This window comes from Cnephaeus nilssonii (assembly GCF_951640355.1).
Source record: "Cnephaeus nilssonii genome assembly, chromosome: 5".
Lineage (NCBI taxonomy): Eukaryota > Metazoa > Chordata > Mammalia > Chiroptera > Vespertilionidae > Cnephaeus > Cnephaeus nilssonii.
In genome coordinates, this window is record NC_137076.1 from 30,118,237 (window position 1) to 30,140,171 (window position 21,935).

Consider the following 21,935-nt stretch of genomic DNA (forward strand, 5'->3'; position numbering starts at 1 on the left):
CTTCTACAATTGAAACTTTGTAGCCTTAAGCGGGTGAGCCCGGCCAGGGTGTGCGGAAAGCTTTGCTTCCCCTGTTGCCACCGGCAACCCTGGCCTGCTCCCTCAAGCTCCATTCTGCCGCCATTTGTTTGAATTTGTTTACCTTCTATAATTGAAACTTTGTAGCTTGAGTGGAGGCTTAGGCCTGCAACGGCTATGGAAAGCTTGGCTTGCTCTGTTACCTGGGAAACATTGCTCTCTGTGGCTGTAGCCATCTTGGATTGGGGTTAATTTGCATACTTGCCCTGATTGGCTGGTGGGCTTGGCTTGGCTGGTGGGCATGGCTTATGTAGCGGAGTGATGGTTAATTTGCATATTACCATTTTATTAGAGAGGATACCCCGTGAGAATGCAGGGCGCCCCAGGGCCTCTCGTGGGCTGAGTGAGTGCCTTGGAGCCCAGGTGGCCCCGGGCAGCCCCTTGACCCCTCTGAGCCTCAGTTTCCTTACTTGCAAAATGGAACAACCCAGCAGCTCCCCCACTGCATAGCTGTGAGGAATGAACCGTTCACGTGCATCAGGCACACACAGAGCCACCAGAGCACACGAGGGGGGTGCTCAGAAAATGATTCCCAAATAAAATATGAGGATGGGCCGTGCCCACCACCCCTCGCCTTCCCCAGACTCACCCAGCGTGATGGGCTTGCTGTCCTCCTGGTCAGAGCCCATCCCGGCCCGCGGACTGCCGCTCTGCTCCGCGTCTGCCAAGACAGGAAGGAGTTGGTGATACCGAATGGCCCCTGAACTTCTGAGGCCCCGGGGTCTTTGCTTGCCCCCCCCCCCCTTGGCTGCTGCCCCAGAGGGTCATGGACGTCTGGCCGGGCACCTGCAGACATCAGCACAGGTGCCCCAGGCTCTCGATGCAGCCACGTGCTAGAATGTGGCCTCACACACAGGGCGAGAAGCCATGTGCAGGGGCCGACTCAGTCGGGGGTTAGAGCTCTTCCCCTGAGCCTCAGTCTCCTCATTTGTGAAACAGGGTAGCTCATTGAATCCGGCCGCAGCCCTAGAAGCTGACGGATGGGGAAACTGAGGCCAGAGAGATGAGTTCTTGAGCCCTTGGGCCCACTCCTCTCGGCCTCTGCCCTTAAAGTCCTAAGCGCTCAGCCCTTGGTCTTGGGGTGCTACTCAGGGTCTCCAGAGAGGGGGCCGAGGGGCATCCCTCTGCAGCTGCAATGCCCCCACCCACTGCCTGGCTTGCGGGCTACCTCCCACCCCAGCACTCGCCCATCCATCTTATCTAAAAATAATCAGGCTCCTTGGCAGCCGGTGTAGCAGGCAGACGCTGAGCTCAGCGTTATCGGCTCCAGTGGCCTGGATGGAGGGTGATCACGCCAGCTCCCTCTGCAGCCCCACAGCCACCCAGGACCAGGCTGCGGGGGGCCCAGGGCCCAGCCCAGCTGGACAGAACCCAAGACCCACCCGTTTGTCTCCCAGAAAGGTGCTGGGAATCCCAACCAAACGGCAGAGAGGGAGACTCAGCCCCCGCACCCGCTGCCCCTGCCATGCCCAGAGCTGAGAGCAATCGCTGTGTGACCGGAGCAAGTCACTGCTCCTTTGAGCTGCAGTTTTCTCCTTTCAAACGGGTGTGAGCATCGCCTGGGCCTGACGGGGTTGCCAGGAGGTGACAAGGGGATAACACATATTAAGCGCTGGCGCATACATGGTAATGTCCTCATTTTTATTATCATTATTTTAAAATCCCCAAGATGACTGCAAATATTGTTGCTCCCATTTTATACGTTCCCTCAAATCCTTAAGATAGCCACCAAGCTGGCATTGTTATTGTGCCCATTCTACAGGCAAGGAAAACAGGGTTAAAACGATGAAAAGGTGCCCACCCCACACCATGTGTGCTCTGTGACGAGGGTCACAGTTGCACCTTAAACAATGTGGGGGTTAGGAGCGTTGTTAAAAATCCTTGTAAAATTGGACTCCCCCCCGAAACGGAATTAATAGCTTACTGGTGACTAGAAACCTTACTGATAACATAAACAGTCTAACACGTCTTTTGTCTGTTATATGGGTGATATACTGTGTTGTGACGATAAAGTAAGCTAGAGAAAAGAAAAGGGTCTTCAAACAGCATAAGGGACAGAAAATACATGTACAGTATTTACTGAAAAACATCCCATGTGGAAGTGGATCCATGCTCTTCAAACCCATGTTGTTCAAGGGTCAACTGTGTTTCTTCAGTCGTCTGGGCAGGTGGCCAGCCGCCCAACACTGCGCGTGCGTGAGCCATCTGGCCTCGGGGACCAGACGCCCGCGTTCCCATCCGTCTGGAAGCCTCGGAGGAGGTGTGGTCGTGGCGAGGTCACTTCCCCTCCTGGGGCCTCTGTTCCCTCGGTGTTGTCATGGAGATAATAATAACGATGATACTTCCTAAAACAGTCACGAGCTCCCTCCCGCTGTTTGCCTGGCGCTGTGCTAGCGGCTTTGCACACATTGTGTGTGGTACACCTACTGGCTGCCAAGACGGAGGGCGCCGTAAACAGCACAGGAGTGGGCCGGCCCAAGGCCCTGTGCCTCAGTTTCCCATCCTGGAGTGGATGGATGGGGGCAGCTCCTTCCTGACTTGGCTTTGCGGCCCCGGCCGTGGCCGACTGGGCTGGGCATGGCTGGGCAGCAGCCGAGGGGAGTGTGCCCGGCTCGGCCCTGAGCCCTGTGGCCACTTCCAGGTTGGGCAGCCAGCAGCCCCTCGGAGCTGGCCAGTCCCGCTTGGATGGCCCCACGGCTGGGCACGGTGGCCACTCCATTGGGAAGTGCCCAGCCCGGGCACTCATCCGTCGGGCTCTGGGCCTCGGGCACGGGACCCTCTTCCAGAACTGGCGCCCACGTGGGCTCAGCAGGCAGCAGTGGCTGGCCGACACTCCGGCACGGGCACGTTTCCTGAGCACCGCCTCTGTGCTCGCGGCTCTGGAACCAGGCAGACAAGGCGGTGGGCCGCAGACGCAATGCTTCACCTCTCTCTGTGCCTTACTATCTCCATCTGTGAAACGGGCACAACCACAGCACCTCCCTTGAAGGCTGTTCATCGGGGAAAAGGTGATAATGCTACAATGAAGTGCCTGAAACCAAGGCTGTGTGTAGTAAGTGCTTCATCAAACGGAGGAGGAGCCTCATTACAATTATTACCCGCTTTGTGGTTTGTGCCTGGGTGGCTTTGTATCCGTTAGAAGCGACGGCACTAGGCTATGGCTGGCTCTCGTTGGAGCCTTGTCTCATTGTTCACTCACTCTGTGACCTCAGGCCAGCCGCACCACCGCTTTGAGCCTCAGTTTCCTCATCTGTAAAATGGGCAAGATGAGAAACCCCACCTCCCAGGGTTCGTTGAGTCACCCAGTTAGCTAATATGAAGTGTAAAACAGTTGCCATCAAATTGCCAGTCAATACATGGTAAGTCTGGGGACAGATTATAAACAATACTGTGTTTTTAATTTTTGTTTCTAACTGGTCACTGCTAGCATTTAGAAGTGCGATTGTTTTTTTGTGTTAATCCTGTATTTTGCAGCCTTGCTGAACCTACTTCTTAGTTCTAAAAGCTTTATTTAAAAAAATATATATTTTATTGATTTTAGAGAGGAAGGGAGAGGGAGAGAGAAATAGAAACATCAATGAGGAGAGAGAATCATTGATCGGCTGCCTCCTGCACGCCCCCTACTGGGGATTGAGCCCGCAACCCAGGCAAGTGCCCTTGGCTGGAATTGAACCTGGGACCCTTCAGTCCTCAGGCCGACGCTCTATCCACTGAGCCAAACCAGCTAGGGCTAAAAGCTTTATTTTTTTAATTCCTTGGGATTTTCTATGTAGACCGTGATGTCCTTTGCACATAAAATAGGAACAATCTTATTTCTTCCTTTCCAATGTGCACGCCTCTGACTTCCTTTTCTGGCCTTCTTGCCCCGGCCAGGCTCTCCCGCGCAGCGGCAACGAGCAGCCGGCGGCGGTGCCCTCGCCTTGCTCCCGAGCTCGCGCAAGCCCTCGCCACGAAGTCTGACGTTAGCTGTGCGTTTCTGCAGATCCCTTTATTGGGTTGAAGGAGATCTCTTCCTTTTCCGTGGTCCTGGGAAATATTTCTTTAACTTAAATAAGTATAATTCCTTAATAATACGATGATGTATGTATATGCTCTCTCATGAAAATATTCTTACGTTTAACTTTCCGATTGTGGTGAAGAACAAAACATAAAATTTAACCATTTCTCAGTGCACAGCTCAGTGGTATTGCCTACACTCACCGTGCTGTATAACCACCCCCGCCATCCGAATCCAGAACTTTCTCATTTTCCCATTAAACACGGCTCCCCGCCCCCAGCCCCGGCACTCACCACGGACTCTCTGTGTTTGTGACTTTGACTCCTCTGGAGACAGACCACGTGTGAGCGGAATCACACCGTGTCCGTCCTTCGGTGCCTGGCTTACTTCCCTGAGCACAGTGCTCTCCGTCCCGTTCATGGGGCAGCCTGTGCCAGAACCTCCTTCCCTTTCATGATGCCATCTCATGTCTAATCATGTCTGAAACCTCAAAACGTTTCTCCCCCACCTGCTGACCGCTTGCCTGTCTTCGGGGTCAGCTTCCAGAGCTGTCTAGTAGGAGAGCCACTAGCCACCTGCGACTTTGCATCGAAATGAAACGAATTGAAATTAAAATCTCTGAACACCAGTGGTCACCTTTCCGTCCTCAACAGCCACAGGCACGTGCTGGTGGCGACCAGACTGGACCGTGCTGAACGCTGCCAGCGTCACTGCATGTCCCGCGGGCGGCGCTGCTCGGGGTGTTCCATGGAAAACCGGGGGGAGGCGAGGCACAGCGCGTTCCTCCCCCGCCCACGTGCTCAGACACCCGGCCCTGAAACGCATCTTCCTTCCGTCTGCACAGATGCACCCACAGCAGATAACGCCTCGAGGCTGGCTGATGTCCAATGCCCCAGCCTCCAAGCGGGCAGCTCTCAGTTGCCAAGCTCTCGCTGTGCTAAGAGCTTCCTGGCACCGTCCAATGAAATCCACCCAGCTGATGAAGTTGGTAAACTGAGGCCCAGCTCAGCGAGTCCATTTCCCAAAGGTGATATCAGAAGTTTGTCTGCCGAGCATAGAGGCTCTTAACTGGGGTGATTCTGGCCCCCCAGGGGTGATGGCTGGAAAAAAACCTGTGCTAGTCACAATGGGGTGCTCCTGGCATTGAGTGAGTGGGGGTCAGGGATGCCGCTCAACACCCCACAGTGTCCAGGGCAGCCCTCCCACAGAGTGACCGGCCATAGCTCAGCGGAACCAAGCAGGGGACCCTCGTCTAAATCTGTGCATTCTCAGCGGGGCGAACATTGGTTCTTGGGGGTGGTATAAGAGGGTTAGAGAATTTCGCTCTTTTTATGTTTAAAATATAAATATATGTAAAGATACAGATACACTGCATACCTAGGTATAATAATATCTATTTAATAGATATTAAAATTTCATGGGGTGAAGTGATTAGGGAAAAAATGTCTAAAAGGCTCTGTAGGGGAGGTGATCATGGGGAAAAAAGGGTCAAGTCCATTTGTCAAGGGGTGTAAAAGGAGGAGGAGAACAAGGGACAGAAACCGTATGCGACCTGCCAGGCCCCAACATGTCCCCTCTGGCCCTTCGCTGTCTATGAGCCTCTGTGTCCTCATCCGTAAATCGGAGCTAACCTGCACTGCCGTTTACTTCTCTCCTCTGACCGCTCCGTGTCCCCCGGGTACCAAATGCCTGGAGGACACAGCAGTGACCAACACGGACACAAATCCCTGCCCCGGTGGCACCGACGTCCTAACGGGGGGAGCAACAGGCCAGGAACAAGTCCTCACATACACCAGGAGGAGGACGCAGGCTCTGCCAAGTGCAAGGGCGGTCACACCCCCCTGGGAGCGCGCAGCGGCCGGGGCGCGGGCTGAGCCGGGCTCCTGGGGAAGGTGACGAGGTCGCTCCTTTTCAGGCGGCACGTCCAACAGCCACACTTAGCCCTCATCCCTGCGGAGGCGAGGCTCCCAGTTCCGCTTCCACGGACTCATTTAAAACTCCCCCAGGAGAGACGCGATGATCGCGCCCATATTCCAGACGGGGAAACGGATCCACCTGCCTCCCCGCAGCGGCCCTGGCCGGAGGCTGACAGCCCCGCGGACCCTCCCAGCCGAGAACACGGACACACGCACCTGCTCTCATTTGCTCCTCTCTGGAAAACAGAACAACGGACCTCCTATCGAACTTGAACACTGCTTGTTCGTGACTTTCTCCTGACCTTGTCGACCCCACCCCGCGTCCGTGTTCTGCAGTCGGCCCGTTCAGTTCGGCTCAGAGTGTGTTCCGAATAGCATGAGGGAAACACGGACGGACACGCCGTAAAGACCAAGGCAGGACGGCGGGAGCCGGTGAACCAAAGTGTATGCTGTTAGCGGCGGAGCTGGGGATGCCTACGGGGGTCCCCAGAGATGTGAACACACTCCCTGAGCACGGGGTTCCGCGGTCGAAGGCAGCTCTGTGGAGCCCTCAGGGCCAGGGTGGGACTTCCAGAGCCCGCAAAACGCACTGGGGTCTTGAGGAGGAGGCGGCGGGTCACAAACTTATCGGAACTTGGGGGCATCTTCTGGAAGCTCCCGCTGCGCCCCAAATCCTGGGTCTGAGTCCCAGCTCTGGCACAGCCTGGCATGGGAACTTGGATTACTCGTGTCTCTCTCCCCTCTGAGCCTCGGTTTTCCCCATCTGTAAAGTGGGCATTCTCAACCGTCCCCCGACTTTCTGGGTTTGAGGGTTGTAGAGCTCGAGGAGGAGAGGGGCCAATCACAGGCCAGGGGGTAAAAACTGTTCGGGGGCGAGTATTTGCCAAACTCACAAGTTAAGTGCGTTTTGTCCCTCCTCTGCTCACAGCCTCCCAGGCTCCCACCTCCCTCAGAGGAAGAGTCCAAGTCCTCCCTGCGGCCCACAAGGCCCTGCAGCATCTGCCTCAGCCCCTCCCTGCCTCGCCTCCTCCCTCTCTCCCCTGGTTCACTCGGCTCCGGGCGCACAGGCCTCCTCGCTGCTCCTCCACACTCCGCACAGGGTCCTGCCTGAGGACCTTCGCACGGGCTGTTCCCTCTGCGTGGAACACTGTTCCCTCAGGATCTACCTTAGCTCACACTCTCCCCTCATTCTGGAACCTTCCTCACAGATGTCCTTAGACAGACGCACAAGGCTCTCCAGCACCGGGCGTGGAGCGCAGCTAAGCACACGCGTGTGTGAGGGAGAGTCTGGCCCGCAGCAGCAGCTGTATTTCCAGTGCCATCCGCGTCTGGCTGGGGCGCAGGCGCGTGGGGGTGTTCCCGTGCAGCTGGAATGTCACCGCCCCCTGCAGCCTTCTGCTCAAACACACGCATGCGCACGGCGACAATAGCAATGCAACCTGGATCCCGCTGACGGGAGTGTACGCACTGTTCTTCCCTGTCCGTGGCCACGAGCCCAAATCTGGTCCATCCCAGCCCATGACGAAGGCGCTGCCGGGGCCTCTGCTGCTGCCCTCCTGCCCTGGAGCACCCACCCCCTGCGCACCTGACAACCGCTTTCATCCGGGCTAAAACCGCGGCCGTTCGTAACTGGGCGATCACGGTGCCACCGGCATTAATGCCACAGATGTTCACTGACCAGCTCCTACTTGCCAGGCATTGGGCAGATGGCAGAGGGCCAAGGGAGGAGAGACAGGCAGGAAAAAACCAACAGAAGAAGGCGGAGACAATTCCGTGTGTTTCTACGCTCCACAGAGGCAATGAAACTGGGTGAGGGGACAGAGGGTGGCTCTGGGGGTGACTTTCAAAACAAGTCAGGCAGAACCTCTCCGAGGAGGTGACATCAGTGCTGAGGACTTAGGAATGGACAGAAGCCAGCCATGCGCAGAGCTGGGGCAGATGGTGTAGCAAGTGCAAAGGTCCTGGGGCAGGAATAAACATGGGGTGTTTGGAGAACATGGTGAGCAAAAGGGATCAAAGAGGAGAGAAGCTGGACCACTCAGGGCCATGTGGCTGCAGTGGGAAGCTTGGGTGTTATTCTCAAGCACCATGAGTAGTGATATGACTTGATTTATGTTATATTTTTAAGTGCCTGGCTGAGAGGATGTGGAGAAGGTGGAACCCTCGTGTACAATTGATGGGAATGTAAAATGGTGCAACCACTGTGGAGAACAGCTCGGAGGTTGCTTAAAAACTTAAACACTGAGCCCTAGCCGGGTAGCTTAGTTGGTCAGAACCTCATCCCAACATGTCAAGGTTGTGGGTTCGATCCCCAGTCAGGGCATATAAAAGAATTAACCAATAATGCATGAATAAGTGGAACAACAAATCGATGTCTCTCTCTCTTAAAACCAAAACATAAATTAAAAAAAAACTTCAAGTTAAACATAGAATTTCCTTTGACCCAAGTATTCCATTCCTATGTACAAACCCCAAAGAGTTGAAAGCAGGGACTCAAACAGGTATTTGCACACCGATATTCATAGCAGCATTTTTCACAACAGCCGGAAGCTGGAAGCAACCCAAGTGTCCATCGACAGATGAGTGGACAAACACAATGGGGTCCATCCAGACAATGGAATATTAGTCAGCCTTAAAAAGGAAGGACATTCTGACACCTGCTACAAGGTGGATGAACCGGGAGGACATTGGGCTCAGTGACATAAGCCAGACACAGAAGGACAGATACTGTGTGATTCCACTCACAGGAGGTCCCTAGAGGAGTCAGAGCCATAGATCCATAGGGAAGTAGATGGTGGAGGCAGGGGCTGGGAGAGGGGGGTGGGGAGGTAGTGTTTAATGGGGACAGAATTTCATTTTGGGAAAATGAGGAAGTTCTGAGGATGTACGGTGGGGACAGTTGCACGACAAGGTGAATGTACTCAAAGTCACTGAACTATACGTTTAAAAGTGGTTAAGCTGGTGAATTTTATTATATATATTTTACCAAAACACACACACACACACACACACACACACACACACACACAGAGTCTCTGGCTGTTGAGTGAATTCTGGATTCTTGGGTGCTGGGAGGGCACGGAGGAGGTGTGGGCAGGCGTCCCAGCCGGCACAACAGCCTGGCCCCGGGTGATGGCCTGGGGATGGACGGAGGGGTCATGTTTATTTAATCTTTGGGATGTAGAAAGCACAGGACTTGCTGAAACGCTAATCACACGTATCTAAAACCTGGCAGGATCCAGGAGAGCCTAGCGTTCCCACTAGGGCCCAGCGGCTTGTCTGCTGGACCAGCACCGGCTGCCATGGTGAGCTCACCTGGTTTATTTTCCAACCTTCGAGGCCTTCCAAGAGTAGCTGGCTTTGCTGGGCTGCCACGTCTGCCTCCCAGCGCCAGCCAGCTAGAGAGAGAACCAAAGCCAGGCCCTGGAATTCCCAGATCCCCGTGTCACCAGCCATTTTTAAACATTAGCCGACGAAGGCCTCTGTACACGTGACCTGGCCTTCATCCTCCCGCCACGCTCCTCCCGGGCACCTTCCCTGCCCCTCTCCCTCTCAGGCAAACTCCAGCCACCGTTCCCAGCCCATTTTGACATCTTTTCTGGAACACCCTCCCTTGCTCCCTTTCCAAACCTTTGTCCTAGTCCCCATCACACTGGACTGAGTTTGGGTCTATAATTGTATGAAAGTCCAAACCCTTTCCCGGGGCCCACAGGGTCCTGTATGACCTGCCCCTGTACCTTTCCTGCCCTCACCTCCTCCCTCTCCCCCACTTGCTCCCTCTGCAGCCTCCTCACTGTTCCTCCGACACACCAGGCACGGCCCTGCCCCAGGGCCTTTGCACATGCTGTTTCCTCTACCTGGAATGCCTTTCCTGCAAATGCTTGCCTGGCTCACTCCCTCACTTGTTCAGGTGTCTGCTCAAATATGGTTTATGTGTCCACAGGGCCAGACTCTGGATCTGAGCTTGACGTGGGAGACGTTCAGTCATTGACCTCCTCGTGGCCCTCCCAAGAAATTTGAGAGCAGATTCCTATATACCCAGCTATGCTACAAGTGCTTTGTGTCCCTGAGCCTCCACCCCCATCCCATCCTAGTGTCTGTGCAAACCCAAGCCTAAGGGGAAACTGTGGTTCTTCCATTCAACACGTGCCTGGAGTGCCTGTGTGCAGCAGGCCCGGTCCTAGGCTCCGGGGGCACAGCAATGCACAGAACTCACACCAAGTCCTGCCCCACGAGGCTCACAGGCCGGGGTTTCCTCCCAACCCCCGAGGAGGGCCAGGGGTGGAGCCACAGCATGAAGGCCCTGGGCTGGCCAGAACCCGGACTTCCCTGGTGATGTGGCAGGAAGACCGGCACCAAAATGCCCCGAGCTTCAAGGAATTTCCTGGAGACACCTCATCCTGCCCGGGCCGCAGCCAGGCCCCAGGCCAGCCTGTGTGCAACCTCGGCAAGGCCTTCCCGGGCCTCCTGGCGGGGCACAGGGCCTCGCCCCCGCCCTTCTCCGGGGGCTGCGGACAAACCAGAGGGGAAGAGCCAGATGCCAGGCGCTCCGGGCACCGACCTGCCCCGGCCCGGCCCGGCCGAGGGCGCCGCTGACCGGACATCCGCCTCCCGGGCTCCCCCGTCCTTCCTGACCCGCCGGCTCCCGAGTCTGGACCACACTTTCCATCTCCCTCTCCCGCCTCCGGCCCTGGGCCCGAGCCAACCTGCCTGGGAGTCACTTTCAAAGGAAAGTTTCTTTTTCTTCCCACCAGCCGGGCGGGCGGGCTCGCCGCCTGCTCGTGGCCTGGCCGCGTCCCCACGGGCTGGCGGACACCTCGGGCCCGGGGTCAGGCCGTGGCCGTGCACACCCCCGCGGCCCAGGGCCGGGGCTGCCCCCCGGGGCCTGGGGCTGGACTGGGGGTGCCCGGGGCTGCACTCGGGGTGCCGGGGGCCTTGCCAGGGTGGGTCGGGGTACCCGGCCAGCAGCCGGGCAGGCCCCGCGGACGCAGGGCCCACGCGGGAGGCTGCAGGCACCAGCTCGCCCGCCCCAGACGCTCTTGGCAGCCGCTGCCTCTGACATCACCCTGCGGCGGCCATTTTCCCTCTCCCTGCGGCTCCAGATGCTCTGGGCCCGGCGGCCATTTTGTGCGGCGGAGGCGCGGGCACGGCCAGGGGGGCCCGGGAGGGGCGAGGGGGCCCACGGCCCGCCCCCCCCCCCCCCGCCTGGTCACACACGCGTGTGCCCGCCCGGCCGTGCCAGCTGCGGCCCGGAGCCCATCGCTGCCGCTCGGCGCAAACCAGACCCTCGGGGTGGCACCAAGGATGCGAAAAACAAGGTTAAAAATACCCACGCGGGCCCCCTCGCCCCCCCTCCCGTGTCCAATGTGTCAACACCCCGGGGGGGGGGCGCCTTAAAATAACTCGCTGTTTACATTGGGAGCGCATTCTTGGCGCAGCGAGGCCTCCCCGCCGCCCGGCTCCGCGCCAGGAGAGGGCGGCCCGGGGCCTCGGGGCCGCGTGTGCCACGGGCTCCACTCACATGTGCGGCCACGGGGGGGGGGGGAGGGGGGGGCCGGAAGCCGCTGTGGCCACGGTGGACCCGGCGGCGGAAGCAGAACAGCCAGCCTCTGCCAAGCTGGGCGGGCGAGGGCGAGGGGCGCCTCCAGCTCCCCCTCCGTCTGACGGTTCTGGGGTCAGGCCTCTGACCTGCAGCCCCAGGAGGCCGGCCGCCGGCCACGGGGACGGGGCAGCGCTGTGTGGCTTTGGGCAAGCCCTGGCCCTCTCGGCCTGGCATCGCAGTGGGGTCCGTGGAAGGGATCCCAGCCCCGTGTCGCCGAGGAGGCAGGGGGAACAGATACCCTGGCCCCTCGCCATGCCTGTGCCACTTTCTTCAGAAAGCAGATGTTGAGTTGCACGCACATGAGGTCGCTGGACGCTTCGTTTTACAGAGGGGGGGGGGGGGAGGCAGGGTCCGGGAGGCAGGGGCTGCCCCAGGCCCCAGTGGGGGGGAGCCCAGCTGCTGTGGTCCCAGTGCCCACGTGGTTAACCTGCTGCCTCCAACGCGGGAGGCTGGACACTAGAGGGCCCGCACCTCCCCACCCCGGCTGTGCTCCCGGAGCGGGGCAGGGTGGGTGCTCAGTAATAAATGCTTGCACATCGCTGGCACTCTGGATGCTTGAAGTCGAGTGTGATGATCTCAGCAGAACCTGGCATACAGTAGGCACCCAACACATGCTCACGGAAAGAATCATTTGGATCATTCTGATATGGCCTGGCATACAATATGTGCAAAATAAATGCGTGTTGGACAAAGGAATCTGAGGAACGATGGAAAAATTGGGGGGTATTCAGAGGGAAAGACCAGGTTTAGGGAGATGTGGATTCCAAGCAATAGTGACATGAGGGCTTTCTGACAATAGGCCCAGGTGTGAAATGTGACCCAAGCAGCGCCCATCTCCGTCCCCTTGGCCCTTTGAGGATCAGCAGAGATCCCCTTTTGAGAAGCCGAGCCAACTGCTCCAGGTCCTGGATATCAAAGGGAAGGAGTTGTGGCAGGAGGAGCCCGAGGAAGGGACTGGAACCTGGCCTGGGGGAGCAGGAAGACTTCCTGAAGGAGGGCACATTCGAGTTGGGGCAATGATGTATAAGTAGGAGTTTGCCAGGCACAGAATGGGCTTGTGGGGAGAGAGACTAGCGTATGAAAATAATGGTAACCATCCCTTTCATTTATGGAGTGCTTATATGCCAGAACTACACACCATCCCGAGACCTACATACAGACCGACAGCGGGGCAGATGAAGCCCTGGGGAAGGGAAGCAATTGGTCTGAGTGCATACAGAGAGACAGCTGCCTCGCTAAATGTGTCTGGGTCTGACAGACTGAGAGGGTGCACAAAGGTCTGAGGTGGCACCAGCTCCAGCCCTTCTACTGGGCAGGTGAGGCCAGGCCTGCTTCCCCAGAGCCAGAAGGGGCCGCAGTTCCTGTGCCGAAGGGCTTGGATACAGAAGAAGCCCAATTAACCTAGAAGCCCCCAGGAATCTTTCTCCTCTTCTGCCAAAGCCAAAGGAAAATTGGGGGGTGGCCTCCCTCAAATGTCTCCCCAGTACCCCAGGAGGATGGTCTGCAGGCTGGCCAGATAAACCCTTGCAGCTTCTTCCCGGGTGCCCAGAGATTCCTACCGACCTAGCCATGTGCCCATTTCACGGATTTGGAAACTGAGGCAAAAGGAACAGCTTGGAAACAGGCCATCTGTTCTTGTTTCTTGGGTGTAAGAACCATGTGGCAAGACTGCTCACGGCCTTTCTTTGTCCCTCATTGGCTGTTGACTCCAGGCCAGTCTCCGGCTGTCTCTGGGTGTTAGTTTCCCCAGCTGTCCCATGGGACTGAGACTGCAAAACGTCAGCCTAGACACCTGTCTGAGCAGGAATTTGGCTTGGTACCATTGGGGCTCTGTGGGTGTGACCCCCATTTTACAGGAACAAAACAGGAGTTCAGAGAGGGGAAGTCAGTCACCCAATGAGTATTGTGGGTTCCGATGCCAGGGAGCTACCCCCCAGCCAGCCTCCTGCCTTATTGCTGCTAATCACTGAATTGGCACCTACTGTTTGCTAGATGCTCACTGTACCTGCTGAACAACCACAGACTATCACTCCTACTTCACAGAGGGGGGAACGGGCACAGGGTGGGGCAGCAGCTGGCCCAAGTTCACCTGGCAAGACTGGGAATAAAAATGGGGAAAACAGTGCCTGTGCAGGAGAAACTCCCAGCTTAGGGCTGGGCAGCTGGCAGCTGCCCATCCGGCCTGCCCAGAGTCCCGCAGGCGGCCTGGGCACCACATCCCAACTTGCCCGCTCACAGCGCTCTGACTCCAGGAGTGTCCCTGGGTGTGTCTGGGGTGCCATGCCCTGGCTTTGCTCCTTCCTTCCTTGCATATTCCCAGGCAGGTGCTGCTGCAGACCGGAGGCGGGGGCCAGAGGCAGGAGGGCAGGGCCAGCCTCCGAAGGAGTTGTGTGGTTCGAGTGACTAACTCGCATGTTCCCACTAGGGCCAGGCTGACAATCGCAATGAATTCTCATCCTTTGAAATCTGCCTCTGCCTGGCAGGCCCCCATCCTCACTGGCCTGAATCAGGGCAGGGGCCTCAGCCTGTCTCTGAACTGCCTTCCTCTCCCCCTAGAGTCCACCCTTTCTGCTGTGGCTAGAGGGCGCCTGTGAGCCCCTGAGTTAGGTCCAGTCCCTCACATGCCCAGAGCCTTCCAGGCGACCACGTCCCTCCAGGTAAGAACCCAAGTCCTCCGTGGCCCCTTCACTTCTCTACCCTCGCACAACTCCCCCTCTCCCCCTTGCTCACTCTGCTCCAGCCACAAGGGCTTCCTCGCTGTTCCTCCAATATGTCAAGCTGGATTCTGCCCCAGGGCCTTTGCATGGGCTGTGCCCTCTGCCCGGAATGTCCTTCCCCTAGTTCTTTACACAACTGCCTCCTCTTCACCCCTCAACTCTCAGCTCAAATGTCACATCCGCAGACAGACCTCCCCCAAATAGGCCATCACTCTATTCCCTTGCCTTCCTTTATATTTCTCCATAGCCCTTATGAACTGGTGTTAGTTTCTTATTCTTTGTTTATTTCTTGCTCTTTGTCCATTTCCCACAACAGACTGTGAGCCCCGTGAGGGCTGGGTTTTTGTCTGTGGAGTTCACGGTGGTGTCCCCAGGACCTAGAAAAGTGCTTGGCACAGTAAGTGCTTAATAAATATTTATTGACAACAAGGTAGTTCTATTGGCTGAGCACTGAGCATGTGTGCGCAATGCTGTCCTTTGCGCGGTTTCACTCGTGTCTCCTTCAGCAGCCCCATGAGGAAGGAATATTTACAGATGGGGAAACTGAGGCCCAGAGAGGGATGCCACTTGCCTGAGGTCACATGTTGGCAGGGGCAAGACTCCCACTATGCCCTACTGCCTTTCCTCACTGGCATCGCCCATCGCCCAGATGGGGAAACTGATACACAGGGTGAGGAGGGATTAACTGAGCATCAGAAGAGTGGACCAAGCCAGGACTTTGTGCCCTCCCTACTCGACCGACGCACTGCCAGTGGGAAAAAATAGTGTGACAATAAACAACATCAATGACAATAATAATAATGACAATGATGGCATCGATGAGCACAGAATTGGCCAGGGTTTATGCAGGGCCCTAAAGGGGAGACTCAGGGGACTTGGGTCCCTTTAAGAGCCTCCCCTTCCCCAGCTGGGCCCTGGCCCGCCTCCCTTTATGTAAGCAGGCCAGCTGCCCTTGCATAACCTCATTACATAAGAAAGAAGGGAACAGGCTTGTCCATCCGGCAGCAACCTGTCCCAGCACCTGTCCTGGGCTGTCTGTGGGGCTGGCCTAATGCGCAGGGGCGTCGTGGCCACTAGGTGCAGCTCGGCCTGGGGGATGCCCTGACCCCCAGACACAGCACCCTCTGGGCGGGAGGAAGTGAAAGGCTTCTAGCGCGTGCAAGTGGACCGGGACTATTCCCATTGCTCTGAAGGTGAAACTGAGGTCCAGAGAGGGCAAGTAAGCAGCGTGGAGCTGCACAGCCCAGAGTGGAGGGTGGAGGTGGCAGAGTTGGGGTGAAATCTGGGCTTTCGGGCCTCAGCCCGAGCCTTAATCTCTCTAAAACAGGGCTGCAAATAGGACCTTTCTCAGCAAGGCCTGGTGTGCAACAGGCACTCAGTAGTGGAACCTTCAACTTGGTGCTGGCCCTGCTCGAACACCTTTTTAGTTCTGTCAGCTGGCTTCATCCTTGCTGGTTGAACTCATTCTACACTTGAGGAAACTGAGGCCTGGAGGAAGGCGAAGTGACTGCCCTGTCCACAGGGCAGGCGAATGCTGCTCACAAGATGCCCAGGCAGCAGGTGCTGTATCATTGCACAGTGGGTACGGGGAGAATGCCGACTGTGTACCAAGTCCTGGCCCAGACACTATTCTATCTGTTCCAAAAAACCCTGAGGGTGGGCACAAGGAGCCCCAGACACAGATGAGGAAACCAAGGCACAGAGGGGAGAAGGGATGTCCGAGGTCAAGCCCAAGCCCTGCCATGCGCGCACTGTCTTCTCCCCTAGGCAGGCTTCCCTAGCCTGGGGTCCCTCCCTCTGACCGCAGGAGGCTGGGGGTATCCGGGTATGGGGCCCGCCCTCCCCACCATGCACAGGAATCCTTCCATCTTTGGGAGGTGTGGGGCTTGCAAGTGGAGGCGGTCCCTCTCCTCCCCCTTCTCTCTGGATGCTGGCCCTTTAAGGCAGCAGGCTGCCAGGGCTTGTCCTGGGGTGACCCTAAGGGGCGGGTGTGGTCAGGAACAAGGGGCCCATTCAGCTGCTGCTGCTGCCTCCGGGCAGCCCACAGGCTGGCCTGGGGTGGGAGGCAGGGAGGAGACTGACAAAGGCAGGGAGAGACTAGGGGTGGGCAGAGCAGAGACAGAGACTCAGAGAGAAACAAAGAGACAGAGAGACACAGAGACAGAGAGACAGAAAGGGGGCAGCTGCCTAGGCTGCACCTCTGCCTCTCTGGTTCCCCAGGTTAAGGGTCTGAAGCTCGCCCAACCCCTAGTTAGGCTCCAGCCCCCAAAGGTGTTCCTTGTCCAGCTGAAGTCTAGGCCCAAACGGGGACTCCGGGGACATCAGGGGAGGCACCCCAAACAGCCCCTTTCTGGGGGAATGTTGTGGGCCCTCAGAGACACCGGACCGGGGTTCCAATATTGAATGCCTTTTAGCTGTGAATCTTGGGCCAGTGCCTTTGCCTCTCTGGGCCCCCATTTCCCCACCTGTTAAATGCAGTTAATGATAACCCCACCTCGGTGGAATTAAGGTGAAGTAAAATGGTGCACATAATTCCTGACATTTACTGAGGGTTTAACTAGGTAAAGCCCTCGATATGCCTGCAGTTCCCCTGTAAGCACCCCCAAAACATACAGGCAGACAACCCCTGCCTCCTGCCAGATGTCACCATCTATTAGAGTTACTGCCTTCAACTGAGGACCTACTAAGCGCACATGGCCCCACAGCAACCTCTGGAAACACAGCCAGGGTCCCATGCCCCACATCCAATGAACAACAGACATTTACTAGGTATTAAATAAAGTCTCCACTCTTATTCCGGGTTCTCACAGCCACATAGCCCCACCATCTGCTCCCAAACACCTCGAACCACACGGGGGCTCCCATCCAGCTGGCTGCCCCAAGACTGCCTCAGCCAGTCTGGACAGAGCCTCAGAGAAACTAAAACCTACCTCCTTCCCCCTCTGAAGACATCTTTTCTGGAATATTCTGCTCAGTCACCAATGTCTGAGGACAGGCTTATTCGACTCTGACCTGAACTTTCTGGATCCCCGACTCTGAGAATTCTAGAACTTGCCCCCTGGAGGTTCTAGAAACCAGCTCAAGAAAATCCCAGAGCCCGACCTTGGGTGCACAAAAACTCAGCGTAAGGAATTCTGCAACCAGCCGTCAATGGTCCAGAACACACGTAAGGGTTTCCTGGATATTAGTAAAACCGATACTGGGTGAGATCACTGGGGACAGATTTGGGAGCTTTAGAATCTGTCCCCATCGTCTTGAGAACCCTGCTTGGGAGATGTGACAGCTGTTCCCAGATGCTGTAAAGATTCTCCTTGAAGAATGCTAGAACCCACCCCAGGATGGTCTAGAACCCAACGCACAAAATTCTAAAGCTCGACTGTGGGTAAGCAAAAATTCTGGACTTTGCTTACGGACACCCAGAAATCCAGCTTAGGAAATTCTGGACCCTGCTCCTGGATGGCCAAGAATACACTTGAGGAATTCTAGATCAAGGAGCCAGCTTGTGGGATTCTGGAACCATTTCTTGGGTGGCAAAATAACCTAGCTTCAAAGACTTCTAAGGCTTCCCCCTTAGCGCAGTGGTTCTCACTGGGGCGATGCCGCTCCCCGAGGGCACTGGGTGATGCCTGGAGATATTTTTGGTTGTTGGTGTTGGAGGATGCTCCTGACATCAAGCTAGGAATGCTGCTTAACACCCCACAGTGCCCAGGCCAGCTCCCCACAGGGTCAGCAGTGCTGATGAGGGAAAGCCCAGGTGAGACCTTCTAGAACCCACTCCTTGCATTCTCATAACTTGGGAGCTTTGAGATCTGCCTGGGAATACTCTAGAATTCAGATGTTCTAGAGCTGAGCTGCCCAACATGCCATACGTTGGACTGAGTGCCTGAAATGTGGCCAGCTGGAATGGAAATGTGAGTGTGAAACACATGTTGAATTTCACAGGCTCGGGACAAAAAAAGAACGTAAAACATCTCAGTAACTGCTTCATATTGATTATGTGTCAAAATGACACTATTTTGGATGTCCTGGGTTACATAGAATAAATGGTTAAAATTAATTTCCTTTGTAGGTAGACACTTGTAAGTATTAGATACCAGAAAAATGTTTCATTATGTGGTTCATAATTTATGTATTTCTACTGGGCTGTACTGTTCTGAAACTCATCCAGAATCACCTGGAGGGTGAAGACCCCAGCTCTGGAAATTCCAGAATTTGCCCCCTGGAGGATCTAGAAGCCATCTCAGCTCTGGCATCCTATAGTCTCCCAAACCCCAGTCCTGAAACCCCTTCCTGACTTGCAAGTCTTTTACTCTGAGATATGAGGGTCCCCTCTTTCCCTGCCCTGGCACCCCACAAGTTGGCCTGGAACAGAAGAGGGGTCAGAATGGACCAGAAGATGGGCCCTTCCTGGGTAACCTAAGCAGTGCCCCACCCCCCTCGGGGCCTCAGTTTCCCCATGTGGACAAGACATCCATGTGTCCCCACGTGCCCCCTCCCTTATCCTTCACCAACTCTGACCATCTGTGACTTCCCGCCCACACCCGGCTGAGGGAGAGGGGCTGGCCTGGCAGCTGGCTGGGGAGGGGCGGCTGGGAGATGTCCCTAGTTGCCCTCAGCCACCCCTAGCTCCCTGGGCACAGGGCCAGGGTACCAACTGCGGCGCTGTCATGCCAGGATGGCCGCCACAGGTGCAACGTGATGCCTTCCGCTTCTGCTGGCTCCTCCGGGGGCTGGGCCCGGCCTGTGTGGACAAGGCGCCCTCGTGGCTGCCTCGGCAGCCTTGCACTGGCGTGTGCAGGGTGCCCGCAGGGCGAGGACCTACGCACCAAGGGCTCCCTGCCTGGGCACTCACTGTGTGCTAGGAGGCTTCTTTCTCTTAGATGCTACCGGGATCCCCGTCGCTGAATCCTGCCTGTACCGACTTTACCAAGGAGACGCTCAGAGATGGGCACTAACGTGCCCAAGGCTGCCCAGGGGGCGAGAGGGCAGAGCTGGGCCTAGAACCACAGTAGGATGATGACAATGGTTGTGATCATAATAACTATTATTGTATTACCAACACTGATATTACATTTATGAGTTATTTATCATTACATTATACATATAGAAAGCACCACTATTTATTAATTATTTTTATTCACCACAAATAACTTTAAAATTTGTGGGGCAGTAGCGATAACATAAAACTTGCCACTTTCACAGTTTTTAAGTGCACAGTTCAGTGGCATGAAGTCCACTCACATGCCCCTAAGTTCCCAACGCTGTGCAGCTCCGATGTGGGCTTTGGGCCTCTGTTAGCAGCATCCTCACCTGCTAGTCCCTCTTGGCCACTCTAGCCATGAGCCCAGAGGCCTCCCACCACTGCTATAAATACACCGTCAGCTGGTGTCTGGGCCTTCACACTCATGCAGCCACCTTCCCTGTGCAGACAGGCGGCTGGCACACCTGGCTGCCTGGTCCTGGGAAAATCCAGGCTGCCAGGCGCCCCTCAGCCCTTTGCCACACAGAGGCTTGGAGAGGCGACATATGTGCGCCAGTGGGTTCCCTGTGGTCATATGTGCGCCAGTGGGTTCCCTGTGGGCAGAAGGGCTCAGGGTCTCAGAGCAGAGCTGAGGCCTTCCCACGGCCTCCTGTGGCTGGGCAGAGGGTCCAGGAAGGGCCTGAGCCTTTGTTCAGGGCCTCTTGTGTGCTTTTCTGGAATCACTTACTCCAATTCCTCAATTCAGTGGACACAGCTTGTATTCACCCCACTTTACAGATGGAAAAACTGAAGCTCAGAAAGGGGATACACCTCACACAGCCTTGGGCAAGCACAGACACAAATTGTATCCATTATAAAAGAAACAGGCACCCTCAGGCACCCCCTGGTCTACCCTTTGTCTCCCCAGCACAGCACCCAGTGCTGCGATGAAGATGATCAGGGACCAGAAGCCCGGCCCGTGAGCTCAGTGGTTGAGCGTCCACCTATAAACTAGGTAACGAGTCAATTCCTGGTCAGGGCACAAGCCCGGGTAGTGGGCTCCGTCCCATTAGGGGGCGTGCAGGAGGCAGCGATCAATGATTCTCTCTCATCATTGATGTTTCTATTTCTCCCTCCTTCTCCCTGCCTCTCTGAAATCAATAAAAAATCAATAACAGGGATCAGAAGACAAGGGAACCTCAATTAGGGGCTGGCTTGCTTTGCTCTGTGGCCCATAAACCCTTCCCTCCTGCCCTCAGCTCCCTTTCATCTAGACCAGAGAGACGGGGCTTTGTCTTAAGTCACACAGCAAGCCAGGGGCAGGGCTGTGGCTGACCGAGGTCCCCTCGCTCCAGCCCACACTGCTCTTTATGGAGACCTTGGCACCCAGGTTTGGGCACAGCAGGTACTTTTGTTGTAGTTGTTAATCGTGAGCTCACCCAAGGATATTTTCCCATTGATTCTTTAGAGAGTGGAAGGGAGGGAGAGAGACACACACAGAGAGAAAGAAACATCAATATGAAAGAGACACATCAATCAGTTGCTTTACGAATGTGCCCACACCAGGGCCCGGGGTCGAGCAGGCAATCAAGACCTGTAATCAAGGTACGTGCCCTTGACCGGAATCAAACCGGGGACCCTTCAGTCTGCAGGCCGACACTCTATCCACTGGGCCAAAATGGCCAGGGCAGCAGGTACTTAATCATATGGCTCCTTCATTCACTCTGTACTCAGGCCTGCCCTTTTTATCATCTGTACCACTGGGCGGGTGTGGGTCCCACCCGATAACCTCAAAAGTGGTTTTTAGTTTTTTTCTTTTAGGGGTTTTGAGGGCTCAAATTCCAAGGGTTCTAATTCTGCTCTGCCTCTTACAAGCTGTGTGACTTTGGGCAAGTGTCTGACCATCTCTGTATCTCTGTTTCCTTATGGGAAACGGGAGAAGGTCCCTCCCTCCCAGGGAGGTGGAGAGAGTTAAACCAGTTGAGATGTGGAATGGGCACACAGAGGGCACTCAATATGTGCTCACAGCTCCGATTAACTTTGTTGTTATTGCTGCCTCCTGGTTCCATCCAGGAGGAGTTGGGGATCCCCCCCGTTTTTCCTGTCCCCCTCCTGGGGACACCCTGGGCAGTCCCTCTGCACTGCGAGCTTCCCAAGCTGGCCCCTGCCCACAGCGCCATGCAGGGAGGTTGGCACAGCACAAGGCGGGAGCAGGAGGCTGGCCCATGGCAGCGTCAGCAAATGGGCACCAGCTGGGCTGTGGCTGGGGCGGGCTGGCAGCTGCCTGGAGCCGGCAGGCCTGGCAGCCCCTCCCCTGCCCACCCCTGGCACTGTGCCCCACCAGCCTCAGGTTTCTCAAGCCGCCAGAGGGGGCAGGGAGGCCTGGCTGGGCTTCAGCGTTGGGCAGGCGGCTTCCCTCTCTGGGCCCTGTTCCTCCAGGCGCCTTCCCAAATGCAAGGCAGGTTGAAGAGCGGCAGGCTCACCGGCTCCTGGCCTCCCCATCACCCTCATCACCGCCCTCTCCAACAGCGCCTGCACCCTCCGGGCCATTCCAGCCCCCGGGCCTTTGCACTGGCTGTGCCCCTGCCTGGTGCACTCTCACTCAATCCCTCCATGCCTCCCTCTCCTCCAGGCTTCATCTCAAAGGTGACCTCCGCTAAGAGTT

At 56.4% G+C, this 21,935-nt stretch overlaps 1 protein-coding gene across 4 annotated transcripts in view; it reads right to left on the bottom strand.

Moving 5' to 3' along the window:
- NFIC (nuclear factor I C) overlaps nucleotides 1-21,935 on the bottom strand; it is a 70,351-nt gene that overhangs the window by 28,541 nt on the left and 19,875 nt on the right. For all 4 annotated transcript variants that reach the window (XM_079771831.1, XM_079771830.1, XM_079771829.1 and 1 more), the window contains exon 3: nucleotides 668-739. In XM_079771831.1, the coding sequence (XP_079627957.1) occupies nucleotides 668-739 (72 nt within the window). The remainder of the gene's footprint in view (nucleotides 1-667; nucleotides 740-21,935) is intronic.